At 38.5% G+C, this 13372-nt stretch overlaps 1 protein-coding gene across 2 annotated transcripts in view; it reads right to left on the reverse strand.

Annotated features, from left to right (window-relative positions):
- The window catches only part of SRBD1 (S1 RNA binding domain 1), a 212456-nt gene that overhangs the window by 21763 nt on the left and 177321 nt on the right, over positions 1 to 13372 (reverse strand). For both annotated transcript variants that reach the window (XM_067565079.1, XM_067565080.1), the window contains 2 exons: positions 7804 to 7910; positions 3350 to 3526 (listed from right to left, as the gene is read on the reverse strand). In XM_067565079.1, coding sequence (XP_067421180.1) covers positions 3350 to 3526; positions 7804 to 7910 — 284 coding nt within the window. The remainder of the gene's footprint in view (positions 1 to 3349; positions 3527 to 7803; positions 7911 to 13372) is intronic.

Consider the following 13372-nt stretch of genomic DNA (forward strand, 5'->3'; position numbering starts at 1 on the left):
TCCCTCAGCCAGATCCTGAGCTTCTACAGCACCTTTATGCTGCTCCGGCCCCATTACCTAGTTAAAAGGGATGGAACAGCCCTAAAGTCATGTCAATGAGCGCCCCTAAAGTCATGTTAATGTGTATTTTATTATTTCTTGTTAAACTATGACACAATGTATCTTTTTTGAGTTTTCATGTCACCTTCCCTAACACTGTCTTAATAAAGTCAATATAACCTTCTCCAAGCATTACACGAACTTTCTTTAAAACGTTAACCTGTTTTAAGGGAGGAAAGAATGTGTATATAGAATTTGCACTTATGTGCTACTCGTATAATGTTATTCATACATTTCTAACTAGATAAGTGCAAGTAAACATAAAAATGAATTTTTCTATAAGCTGATGATGTTTTCAGACATTATGTAGTTAACCACACTAATAAATTATGGGGTTTCACAGTGAAACTTATTAATGATGTACTACTGCTTGTGATGTGGTCAATGAAAGGGCTCATGTTGTCATTTTAAAAGAAAAACAGCAATAGAAAATACTAGTTAGATGCTAATGTGGCTAAGTTAATGTTATGGGATAACTTGTTTTGTTTTGTTAAAACATTCCAGACTTTTGAATAGCTGATAATTAATCTCGACTGTTGCATCCGTACTACATTTTTCTATTTAATTCTCCAGTTTTTGTTTTCTTTTTAAGGGGAAAAAATCCAGAGTTATTTAATAAGTACTTGTGAGTTCTTGACCTAAGGCCTGTGCTAAAAGATTCCTGCAACTCTCCTCCATGCAGAGCTTATCAGCTCAACAGGGTCCTTATTCCCCACAGCTATAACAGATGTCCTTAACTGACTTTTGACTGACTGACTTATTAAGTTCTTGTGCAGCTTGCAGGGTTTACAAACTCCACCATCTTTGACAACAGACTAGAGTGTTTTAACGGCTCTCTTTAATGGACCCTGAAAATGTCTGAAACTGCTCATTTGAAAAGTTTTGCAGATTTAACTATTTTGGAGCTTTATAGCTTTACTTTTATGTCTCAGTGAAATCTACAAAACAATCCAAGTCTGAAATGTTTAGGTATCAGATGGTTGTGAGTTATATAAGCAGCAAAATCAGATGGTTAAAAGTATTTTTCACTCAACTAGCTGAAACGATTTTGCTCAAACCAGAGCTAAGACAAAACATGAGAAATGTCAGGCCACAGGAAATTAGTTTGAGAATATTTGGAAAACTACAAAACTCATGTTTAAAATTATTACCACTTCAAAATAGCCAATAGGCGTTTTTTATAAATCATGTATGAAACATGCTGGCTAGTCCCTATATTCTCAATCAATGAAGTAAGTTCAATCAATTGTTGCTACAGATTTTAAGAACTATTTAGCTATTGAACAAGCTGCAAAGTCACCAACAGATCTAGGGCTTGACTGCCCTTGCTGGTACAGTAAGTACTAATTGTACACCACATCTGCATAAGTGATGCAGCAGGGGTTCTCAAACTGGGGGTCGCCAGGTTATTGGGGGGGGAAGGGTCACAAGCTGTTAACCCCCATTCATGCTGAGGCTCTTGGCTGTCAGCAATGCACGGGTCGGACAGCCTGCGCCCTTCAGAGCTAGATGGCCAAAGAGCCACTGGCTGGGTACCCAACTCTGAAAGCAGTGCTGCCCTCAGCAGCAGCAGCACACAAGTAAGGGTGGCATGGCATTTTTTTTTTTTTTGCTGGGGGGGGAGAGGTGGGGGCGTGGTCATCACAGCATGAAATATTTTCAAAGGGGATCCCAGCAAAAAACGTTTGAGAACCCCTGAGCTACATCCTATGTTGGGAGGAAGAGTGGAAAAGAGACTTGTCCTCATATGAGCAGTGTTTTTGTCACTGCCACCCTTCCCTGGCAATTCTACCATGTGAAGGCAGCTTTACAGTATGATTAGGGCATCAAATGATTCCTGAGAGTGAAGTCTCCTTAGGACAATGGTTCTTAACCTATTTACCACCGTGGGCCACATATGTGACATCGTCTTATGTGAACCGCATCCAATAGAACCTGTACGGCCCTGAGGATGTCAAATGGGCTGCAGCTCTGTGCTGACTGGGCCGCAGGCGGCCTGTGCGCTGAGAACCACTGCCCTAGTATATGAACTGCTCCTCTCATATCTGCGTACCCAGGCCATGACCTGCCCAGCGCTGCCCACTTTTGAGGCAACGTGGAACAGCTCTGGGGCCTCCACTACAGAGTCCATCACTCACACACTAGTTTCCATCAGTGGAGTGAATCAAGCTCTGGATATCCAGAAAGAAGTTTAGATTGTTAAACTTCTGTTTTCAGATCAATATTTTAACTGAGAACTGCTATGTTTTTGTTAACTTGTGAGATATAAAACATGGGAACTAACACAAACAAAACTCTAATGCTGACAGGCCAGTGATAGAGAGAACAAAAATAATGCACTGACTTATGGTCCACTAGAGCGTATCTTTTGCTGGTTGGGCCCACTAGAAATGTTGCAGAGGCAATGCATTCAGAGCCTAATTTTGACCTGGGTCTTCCAGTGCAGTACCTGATTTTGCAAGATATGCATTGATAGGCATCTGTTTATCTGATATCAGGATTAGACTTCTGGCCTCTAGAAGGAAAATATAATACACAATGCTCTTAACACTCCACCACTGTGAGGTGTGACAAAATGGCACTGCAGTCTTATTGAAGTATGCCTGCCTTCTCTGTTATCATTTTTATTATTAATAATTGGTACTGCAGTAGTGGCACCAATGAGAGACTGGGGCCCTACTGTAAATGCTAAGCACTGCATATCAGCATAAGAAGACAGCATAAAAAAACTTGCCCCAAAGAGTTGATAGTCTAAACAATCTTCCCTGCCCAGATGATAGGATTAAAAATGTCTGAGAATGAAGATCCTGGATCCTCACACTGACTACCACCACCACCACCTCACTTCTACAATACCTGCCTTCCAAGCATATTAACGTAATGTACAAACAATGAATTATGTATTAAAAACATGCCTGGGAGTTATCAGTATCCTACAGATGGAGAAACAGAGACACAGAAAGTCTAAAAAGATTTGTTCAAGGTCACCAATGAGTGAAAACAAGGACTAAAACCCAAAATTCACAGTAAAGGGCTCTAGCCAACAAATCCATTAGACACTCAGTCAGACAGCTCTGCTTGGTTGCTGCTTTGAGAAGGAGTGGGCTTGTGAATGCACCTTGTTAACTGAGGTTAACAGACTTAGGGCTTCTCTCTCTGTCTCAGCATGGGTACCAAACACAGAAGGCGAAGAAATAATCAGACATTTCTATATTATTTTTCCCAGTTTAATTCACACCTTAGTAATTACCTGCAAAAGGTTCTTATATATTCTTGGTTAAACCTGATGAAGCCAGCACACTGTTGAAAGGATTTTGGACCCAATCCTTTAACTTCCTTGAGCTGTCCCCGATTTATAAACGGTCCGTTCTTTTCTCGCCATTCAATTATATTTTTAGCCCTGTTGGCGTTCAGTCCTGCAATATGTCTGAGAAGCAAAGTTTCCAAAATATATTAGTTACATAATAAATTACTAGTGTAAATAGAAATTAACAGCAAGAATACAAACTGCTCCAGGAAATCTGGTCCAGATAACTCAAATATCAATATACTAAATCGTTTGCAAAAGCAGTGCAAGAGCAAAGGCTATAATCTTGCCAAAAGATCCACCTTCACATCATCCTGCAAAAGGATCCCACTGAAGTCAACAAGACTCTGGGCTATCTAGATACAAGGGTGTGTGTGGCAAGACACTTCTGCAGGATCAGAACCAAATCTGCATTCAGATTCTAAGTGAATGGAAGCAGAGAATTGTTCATGGAGTGTCACTGATAATTGTTCTAAAAAAAAAAAAAATAGAACCTGCATTCCATGCAAGAATTGGCAAACACAAAATAGGAGAGAGAGGAAAAATTTCCCCCAAATAGTTTCATTCTTCATGCAACAAAAGTTGGAATCAAGTGAAAAATTCAGTGTTGCTAAAACATCTGAATTACAAGGAAAATTTGAAACGTAACAACCTACAAAGTAAAAATACGACAACTAACAATAATTAAGAACAGAAATTTTGGCAAGTCATTCTTAGAAATGTTGAGAAGTAGATCATGATTTTAAGTTCTTGTCTACATAGTGCACGGTAAGCCAGGGTGTTACAACTCCACAATGAACTAGTTTACTGCACACTAACTCAGCACAGGGAACCTCCAACAGCTCACTAACAGTTCCACAGTGCACTCTGATGTACTCCCATTCCACACTGGTTTTCAACAGGTCTTTTTGCTGACAAAGGTATATCACTCAAATACACAGCCCACAAAATTTCTATTGATCTTTAGTCTCCCTCAGAGAACATATCTATCTTTTAATGCCTGCAGAGATTTAACATGCCTTGTAAATGTAACAGGTGATGATGAACACATTTAACATATCACACATCTGAGCAGTAAGCAATGTTGGTAATCAGCCTGGCTTGGATGCACTGTTTTCTACAACTTACGTCTCAGGAAAACTCACGGCTTTTCAACAGAGCACCGCAGAGTGCACTACAAGGGGCTTGAATTGTAAAGCATTCATGCTCCAACGTGTAGACCCTGCTGGCATGAACTACAAAGTACCTAGTGTGTGTTAATGTTTTAAACAGGACTTCATCAACATGAACTAGGTACCTTGAAGATCACGCCAGCAGTGTCTATATGGGGCAGTTAGAGTACAACATGCAAAAGCGTTCTACAACACACATCCCTGTAGAACACACTGTGGCACCGAGTAGATAACCCCACAGTATCACCAGCAGCAGAAGACTAGTAGCACTCAGTCTGTCCAGATAAACTTTATCCTCAGCAACTGCTGCAGAGTGAAATTCCCCAGGTCTGTGCAATCTTAGTCAATTTCATTTAGCAGCAGTTACTGTGGGATAAAGCACATCAGTCAAACAGCTCAGATGTATTCTTCCTCTGTTACAGCTGGTCTGAATCTGAAAGAAGGGAAGAGAGACAAAAAAGAAGGCCAGAGTCAGATAAAGAGTTGAAAAAGGAAGAAGAAAGTGAAAGAGAGCAGAGAAAGAGGTTGGTTAAGAGATGGTTAAGAAAGAAGACATCCCCAGGAAAAAATAAGGGATAAAGACAGAAACAGGGTAGGTCTAAGTCCATTTTCTTAACTTTCATATACTACAGAATTTGCACTTCAGTGATTACAAAGGAAGAATATATATATGTAAAAAACCAACACAAGCATGTAGAAAGAATATTAGAAAGGCAAAGGCACAAAACAAGGTTAAATAAGCTAAGGATATAAAGGATAACAAGAGAGCATTTTACAAATTCATGAGAAGCAAGAGAAAGACTAGGGACAGGGTAGGCTCATTACTAAATGAGAAGGGAAAGACAGTAACAGAAAACATAGTAATAGCTCAAGTGTTAAATACTTTTTTTGTTTCAGTTTCCATAAAAAAAAGTTAGCAGTGATTGGACAACTAACAGAGTGAAATCAGTGTACATTGGGTAGGATCTGTGGCTAAAATAGGAAAAGAACAAGTTAAGAATTATTTAGGTAAGTTAGAGGTCTTCAGGTAAGCAGGGCCTGATGAATTATATCCTAGAATACTTAAGGAATAGACTGAAGAGATCTCTGAGTCATTAGCAATTATCTTTGAGAACTTTTGGAGGATGGGAGAGATCCCAAAGGACTGGAAAAGGGCAAATATAGTACCTATCTATTAAATGGGGAATAAGGACTACCCAGGAAATTACAGACCATTCAGTTTAACTTGGGTATCCAGAAAGATAATGAAGCAAATAATCAAACAATCAATTTGTAAGCACCTAAAAGAAAATAAAGTAATAAGTAACAATCATCATTGATTTGACAAAAACAAATCATTATCAAACCAACTTAATATCCTTTTTTGACAGGGAAACAAGCCTTGTGGATTGGGGGAAGCAACCGATGTCATATACCTCAACTTTAGTAAGGCTTTTGACATTATCTCACATGAGCTTCTCATAAACAAACTAGAGAAATATAGCCTAGATGAACCTACTATAAGGAGGTGCACAACTGACTGGAGAACAGTACTCAGAGCATAGTTATCAATGGTTCACAACTGAGCTGGAAGGGCATATTGAGTGGGGTTCCCACAGAGATCTGTCCTGAGTCCAATACTATTCAACATCTTCATAAATGATTTGGATAATGTCATAGAGTATGCTTATAAAGTTTCTGGATGATACCACGCTGGGAGGGGTTTTAAGCACTTTGGAGGACAGGATTAGAATTCAAAATGATCTTGACAAACTGGAGAAATGATTTGAATTAAACAGGATGAAACTCAATAAGGACAAATGCAAAGTACTACACTTAGGAAGGAATAATCAATTGCACAAATACAAAATGGGAAATGACTGCCTAAAAAGGAGCACTGCAAAGAGAGACTGGGGGTTATGGTGTATTACAAACTAAATATGGGTCAACAATGTAATACTATTGCAAAAAAAGCAAATATAATTCCAGGATGTATTAGCAGGAGTGTTGTAAGAAAGACACGAGAAGCTCTCCTCAGCACCAATAAGGCCTCAACTGGAGTATTATGTTCAGTTTGGAGCACCACAGTTCAGGAAAGATGTGGACAAATTGGAGAAAGTCCAAAGAAAAGCAACAAAAATCATTAAAGGTCTAGAAAACATGACCTATGAAGAAAGATTGAAAAAATTGGATTTGTTTAGTCTGGAGAAGACTGGGGGGGGAGGGAGGAGGGGCGGAGCATGATAACAGTTTTCAAAAACATAAAAGGTTGTTATAATGAGGAGGGTGATAAATTGTTCTCCTTAACCACTGAGAACAGGACAAGAAGCAATGGTCTTAAATTGTAGCAAGGGAGATTTAGGTTAGCCATTAGGAAAAACTTACTAACTGTCAGGTAGTTAAGCACTGGAGCAAATTGCCTAGGGAGGCTGTGAAGTGTCTGTCATTGCAGGTTTTTAAGAGCAGGTTAGACAAACACCTGTCAGGGATGGACTAGGTAATACTTAGTCCTACCTCAGTGCAGGGGACTGGACTAGATGACCTGTTCCAGTCCTACATTTCTATGATTTATGATTAGGGGCATGACCTCCTCCCTGTGTTTATTTTTAACAATCCATTGGACTAGATGCTTGACATTTTCTGAATTTTGATTTTTCAACAAAGGAAATTAGATACATTTTCACAAAAAATATTTATAACATTTTCCAATCCACTATCGAGCTAGTAAATTTTTTTTTCAAATTTTCACACTGAAAAATCTTTTATGAAAATTTTCCAGAATTTTCCTTTTGTTTTTCAACCAACTTTACCTGCTACTATCTGTAATGCTATCTTGTTACAGATAGAATAAACACTTGGAAATCCCCTTTTCTGCAACATTAATATATATATATATATATATATATATATATATATATATATATATATATATATATATATATATATATATTTATTATAATATGTTATTGTTTATTGCTGTATTTGTTTATGTTATGCCTTATTACTTTGAATATATCCATCTCCCTCAGAAGAATATTTTACCTTGCAAAACCACATCCCCCCCTTTCAAAAAACTGACTCTTAATACTCTAGTGAAATATTGTCTTAATATGTCATTTTTATGTAATTAGAAGTTTTACACAAAAGCCATTTGCTTCAGCTGAATTCAAGTCAGATGACAGACTAAACAGAGAGTCTGTGATACAGAGCCATCTAATTACTGGAATAGGAAAGTATTCAACCTACCTTAAAAGTATTTCTGAGCAGATGTTAATATCTACTCCTACAAAGCTGACACATTCCTCAACCACGCTGTCCAGAGTTGCTTTGAGCAAAGTCTGTGAGACATCGTGCTGAGACACAAAAATAGAAATATTGGGTTACTGAAACATCAGAACATGCATGAATGAGATAAATGAGAACTGCAGACAATGGCAATTTAATAAAACATTTGCTAGTATATTATCAACATAAGAAACAACAATACAGGGATCTCTGATTTAATGCCACTGTTTCTATTGTAGAATTACTTTAAGCCCACTGATTTTTCTTAAAGCTCCTCAATATCTCTTTGCAAGAACTCTGTCATGTGTCAAATTCCTAAAATATGCAGTATATTCTATTTTCTGTCAAATTACACCATTTTTTTTTTACTGTACTGGATAAATGCTTCCGTCTTATCTAAAATCAAAGTTTAATTAAACACACACAGTCAATTAAAAGAATAGAATTAACATTGCATTTCATTATCTATAGCTATAATATGGATTTGTTTAGTCTGATAGTTACCCCCTTATCCTAAAATCTGATTTAAAACTTGTTATTAAAAAGACAGGTAGGGCAAAATTTTCAAATTAAATTCTCTGGATAATAATCTATCATATCTGCACACACAAATGCTACATTTATGCATACTGCAATGGGGTAAGTATATGGTAAGTGCCTGTCAAATTTTCCTCTTTTGACAATTAATCTTCATGTTGTTATAAAACAGCTTATTATTCATTACCCTTTAAGAGTAAACCAGATTATACATTAGGTCTGAGAATATGTAGGCTAAATTTCAACCTTGTGGCAATAAAATACGTCAAATTGTAAATGGCTATTTAAATTCACAAAATTAGCAGATCCTTAACGACAGTAGTACTACTGAAAATTCTTCTAGCTTTTCATTTATTGTTTGAATCATTTTTACTTTTTTTTAAAATGAGTAATGCTTGTTAAAGGTAAAACGTTATGAAACTCTAGATACCGAAGTTTTACTTCAATCCACAACAATGTGAACTTCTCCACATGAGCCCACCACTGTTTAGAAGTCTGACCTGAAGGGAGAATCCTTTCTAAATGTAGGAGTTAATTTAATCACAATGTTGGCTTTGCTCTAGGGTTCTTATAAGTCACTCACATAAATCTGGGTTGATCTGTAGTGGTTTTGTGATGCATTTATTTAGGACATCATCTTGGATTCAAGCCCAGATACCAGATATTTTGTCCAGCACTTTTTTTTCCTTTTCCAAGACATTCAACTCTTTTAAAGTTATAATAATTAAATATGACATGCCACCAGCATCAGCCTCCATCTAGTCATATTTGTCATTCATTAAACAATGGTTAATATCAGAACCAAATCCTGTGCCAATGTCTCCCCCCTTATTAGAGTTAATCATATTGTAATGTACACTGATGGCCACAAATGTAATAATAAACTGACATGATATACGTGGATCAAATGAATACTCACATGATAAACTCACCATGCAACCCTTTCCCCCCCAAGTAAAGCCCATATATAAAAGACATGTACAAATGTTTGTAGCTACGTTTCTGCAAAGAACTAAGCTGACCTCACAGATATAGGTGCAGATGAATAAATCTCTACTTACTAAAGATCTGTCCTTAAAATCACAAATTTGCTTGTAATCTGAAAAAAGTGGAGTAAATAAAAGATCTGAAAATCTTCATTTCTATTTCTATTTCTATTTTTCTGAATTATTGAAAATGCAGCTTTACTTTAGTTCTCTTGAATCAGAACATACCTAAAGCAACACTCATTTCTTGTGCCACAAACTGAGTATGTAATAGAGCTGGAGGCCTCCCTAGTGGACTCAAACATACACAAGGATTTATTTATCCAAAAAAGTGCGAGCACCAAAACAGTATAGCTAAATTGTTTTTCCCATTTTCCTCCCCTTTTTTTGATGAAATCACTACCAAATATTACACTAGCTTTCCCAGAATGAACAATGTAATTGAAAAATTCAAACATATTAATATTATTGTAATACTGATTTATTTATTGCAGGAGTGAAACGGGAGTTGGGTAGCTAAGTTCCCTTTGTGCCTTTGAAAATGTCCCACTCCATATGTGCACTGGGTGACCATCACTTTAATCACATAAATAAGAAGAATATGTGAAGACCATAACAATTAGCAGCCACCAGTGAAAACAATGGTTTAAATAACTTGCTCAGAACATCACATAGGAAGTCTGTGGAAGAGCTAGGGACAGTACATTGTGTTTTCCTGGGTTTCAGTCAAGTGCTTTAAACACAAGACCATCATGTAGAACAAACAGCATAGGATCATGTAATTCAAAAGTGCATCTTTCCTCTGTGTGTCTCAGTGATTTGTAGAGCTTGGTATGTAGGAGTAGCCCCAAATTACAGAGAACATAACCACACCCACATTTGGCCTACTCTTTCTGAGAGGCAGTATGGCTGTTTGGCTGAAATTTGATTTGGCCACAGTGTCCTGGTTTCGATTCCCAGCTTTGCTAGAAGTGTTGTGTGACATTTCAGATCCTCAATTATATCATCAGTACCACTGGGGAATGATATCTGAAGCCTTGATCAATAGCAAGGGTTGTAAAGTGCACAGAATTACCTCCACCAATGGAAGAGGTGAAACTTGAACTCATGGTCTCCTAGCTTCAAAAGGGGACTTTGGTGCCTGTTGTAGCTTTTGTATTAAATGGAGTACAAATTTAGTGAGTGAGAGCAAACATGAAAAAATTCTGTGAAGTGTTTTACTTGATTTATTTCTTTTTCCAGGAACACTTGCCAATGACTAAAAATTCACAGGCCTCTCAAAGAGTGCTTTGCATTTCTCACTTTTTAAAAACAAGTCAGCGTGTTTCAGCTTCAAATTAGAATGTAAGAATTAAGGCCTGTCAAAGTCAAAATCCCACTGCAATCTTTACCATAGAACCAATATCAGTTCATCGATAATGCTTACCATCACACATACCACTTAGTCTTTATACCCAAGGCTGTATATTTGTCTTGTGGCTGAGGTCTGACTTGGTCCATATTTTAAAATATGTTTGTGATAAAAGTGAGAAAGGAAAGAAACAAGAAATCTTTTTAAAGGTGTCAATATATATTTCTCTTGAAGAAGGTCCAATAATTCCATCTGTAAGCATGTTTCAGCTTTGTCTACCAACTGTATATAGCTTAATGCCTGTTTAAATAGCTCTACAGCTACCATTAAAAAGAAAAAGACATGCACTAGCTTCTCTTTAATACCTCAATATATTACAGATGAACCACTTAGAATGGACATCTACAGCATATAAGTGAATGAGCGGATGAATGGAGAGTGAGCGTGTGTATGCGACAGATACAGATAAGCAAAATGTATGGTCACACTCTTCTACAGACAGCATGACTAAAACCTTAGTTATAGGCCATCCGTAACTCAGAGAAAATCAGATTTGTGGCAGGTAGCCAGTTATGAACTGCAGCAAACTCTTCTGGAGACAGAGCCTCTGACTGGCACTGCTTCCTCTCATGTCATTGGAGAGATTTCTCACCCACACTATGAGCCCTATTTTGAATTCAATAAAAGGGATGTCAACTTACGTTTCTAAAAAAATGTAATTAATTTTTTTTAAAATTAGTTATTACCCCATACCATCTTAAAGGCATCAAATAAATAATAGTCGTTATATTTCAGTAAACATCTAAGTGAAATGTGCTTTCAGATATTTCTATAGTTTACACCATTTCATACTCCAGTTCTTACGCAAACTGCAGAGGTTGTTGAATGATCCTGGTATTTGCTGCTTCTGCGCACAGAAATGGTGTCATCACATTGCTCGTGCATTTGCCTCGGAAGCACATGAACTCCACCTGCTCACTCTGTAGTGCAGCGTACCTGAGGAGAGCAACTCCCCCAGGCTATGTGCATATGATTAAATGTATCAGATTTTTAATCTCATTTTATTGAGTGCGGTATCACTGTTTTCAAATTGCGCTTCACCTGTTCGCTTATTGTCAAAATTCACTCCACACCACACTATGTTTGACAACCGTCTCCCCACTCAGGCAGCAAGCTCAGACATCACCCAAGTCCCCAGTCCATCCTCCTAAATGAACACTCCTCGCCCTACTCAGACACAGTGCTAACTCTAACTACAACCCACAGGCATCACCATCACTCACTAACACCACTCTCTGGGAGCTCTTCCCATCCCAACACTACACAAAGCCCCTCCAGGTCACAACCCATACCTGGTGCTGTTTCCTCATGCACTGACCTCCCCCAACACTACATATGGGTCCTCTTCCCCAAAGCATCTTATGAAGAAAGGTCAGTTCAGGGTGGGGGTGGAGTAAACAAAGAGCAGTAGAGCCTTCGTCTCCTGGGACAGGGGGTGGGGCTAGGACATGGGTGCTCCTTTATACAGTAAGGTGGGAGAGGGGAGAAAGATGTGTATGCTGGGTATTCAGCTTCACATACATATACTCTGAAGATGGGAGCCGTTAGGCACCTGCACTGCTCTTCACTTCCAAATGCTCCATGCCCACCTGCAGCAAGGTCAACAGGGACTGGGCCCCACTTCCTCTCTTCTGCAATACAGGACCCAGATGCAGCAAGCTCAGCAGACCCTCTGTATCAGGAGCTCAGCCCGTGGGACTTCGTATTACGGGAATGCTCCTCCCAGCTATACTTAAGGGATCTGAGCATGCTCTCTGGTTCAGTCTCAAATATCAGCCTCGGAACATTTACCACCTAAATAAATCACTTGGGGTTCAAATTCAATAGATTTTGAAAAAACCCCATTGTCCCTTTAAACTCATGATAACAAGGCTTGATGCAGTTACTTAGTAACTACGGTAGTGGGGACCAGCATAGGTTAGACAGAGTCAGGGAAGCGTTCCATTTTCTCTTGCAGCTTTCAGAGTCAGAGACATACATTTAAAGCCACAAAGCACCATTATGAGCACCTGACCTCTTGTGCGTCACAAGCCAATGAACCTCGCTTGGAGGAAGGAAGGATTATCGTCCCTGTTTCACAGATGGGAAACCAAGACCCACAGAGATAAAATAAGTTCCCCAAGACTACACAGGTGGTATGTCTACCCTGCAATCGGAAGGTCAAGTAGACATATCTGCTTGAGTAACAACAGCAGTGAAACTGTGGAAACACTGATGGCTGCATGGGTTAGCCCTGCCTGTTGAGGTTCCAGATTACATACCTGAGTGGCTTCACTATTATTGTTACCCAACCCAGCTCAGGTACACCTGCACATGCTGCCATCACACCTCCCAAACGCTACACAGAGATACCTAAGAAGTCAGTGACAAAGTCAAGAACTAAATCCAAATCTCCTGTGCCCAGCCCAATTCCTTAAACACAAGCTTCTTGGAACAGTGCTAGAAAGTGCTACCTGCTGATTTTATTGCAGGACTTCTTTTTAAATAGAAGGCATCTCAGAACATATCATTCTGTGGCATCACGAATACCATGAGTTGCTTTACGACATTTGGCATTTACATTCTCAGATACAGTCAGTGAACCAGGAAGTACTAT

The sequence above is a fragment of the Emydura macquarii genome, unplaced genomic scaffold (assembly GCF_026122565.2).
Source record: "Emydura macquarii macquarii isolate MOO-44397 ecotype Brisbane River unplaced genomic scaffold, CSIRO-AGI_Emac_v2 contig_2676, whole genome shotgun sequence".
Taxonomy (NCBI): domain Eukaryota; kingdom Metazoa; phylum Chordata; order Testudines; family Chelidae; genus Emydura; species Emydura macquarii.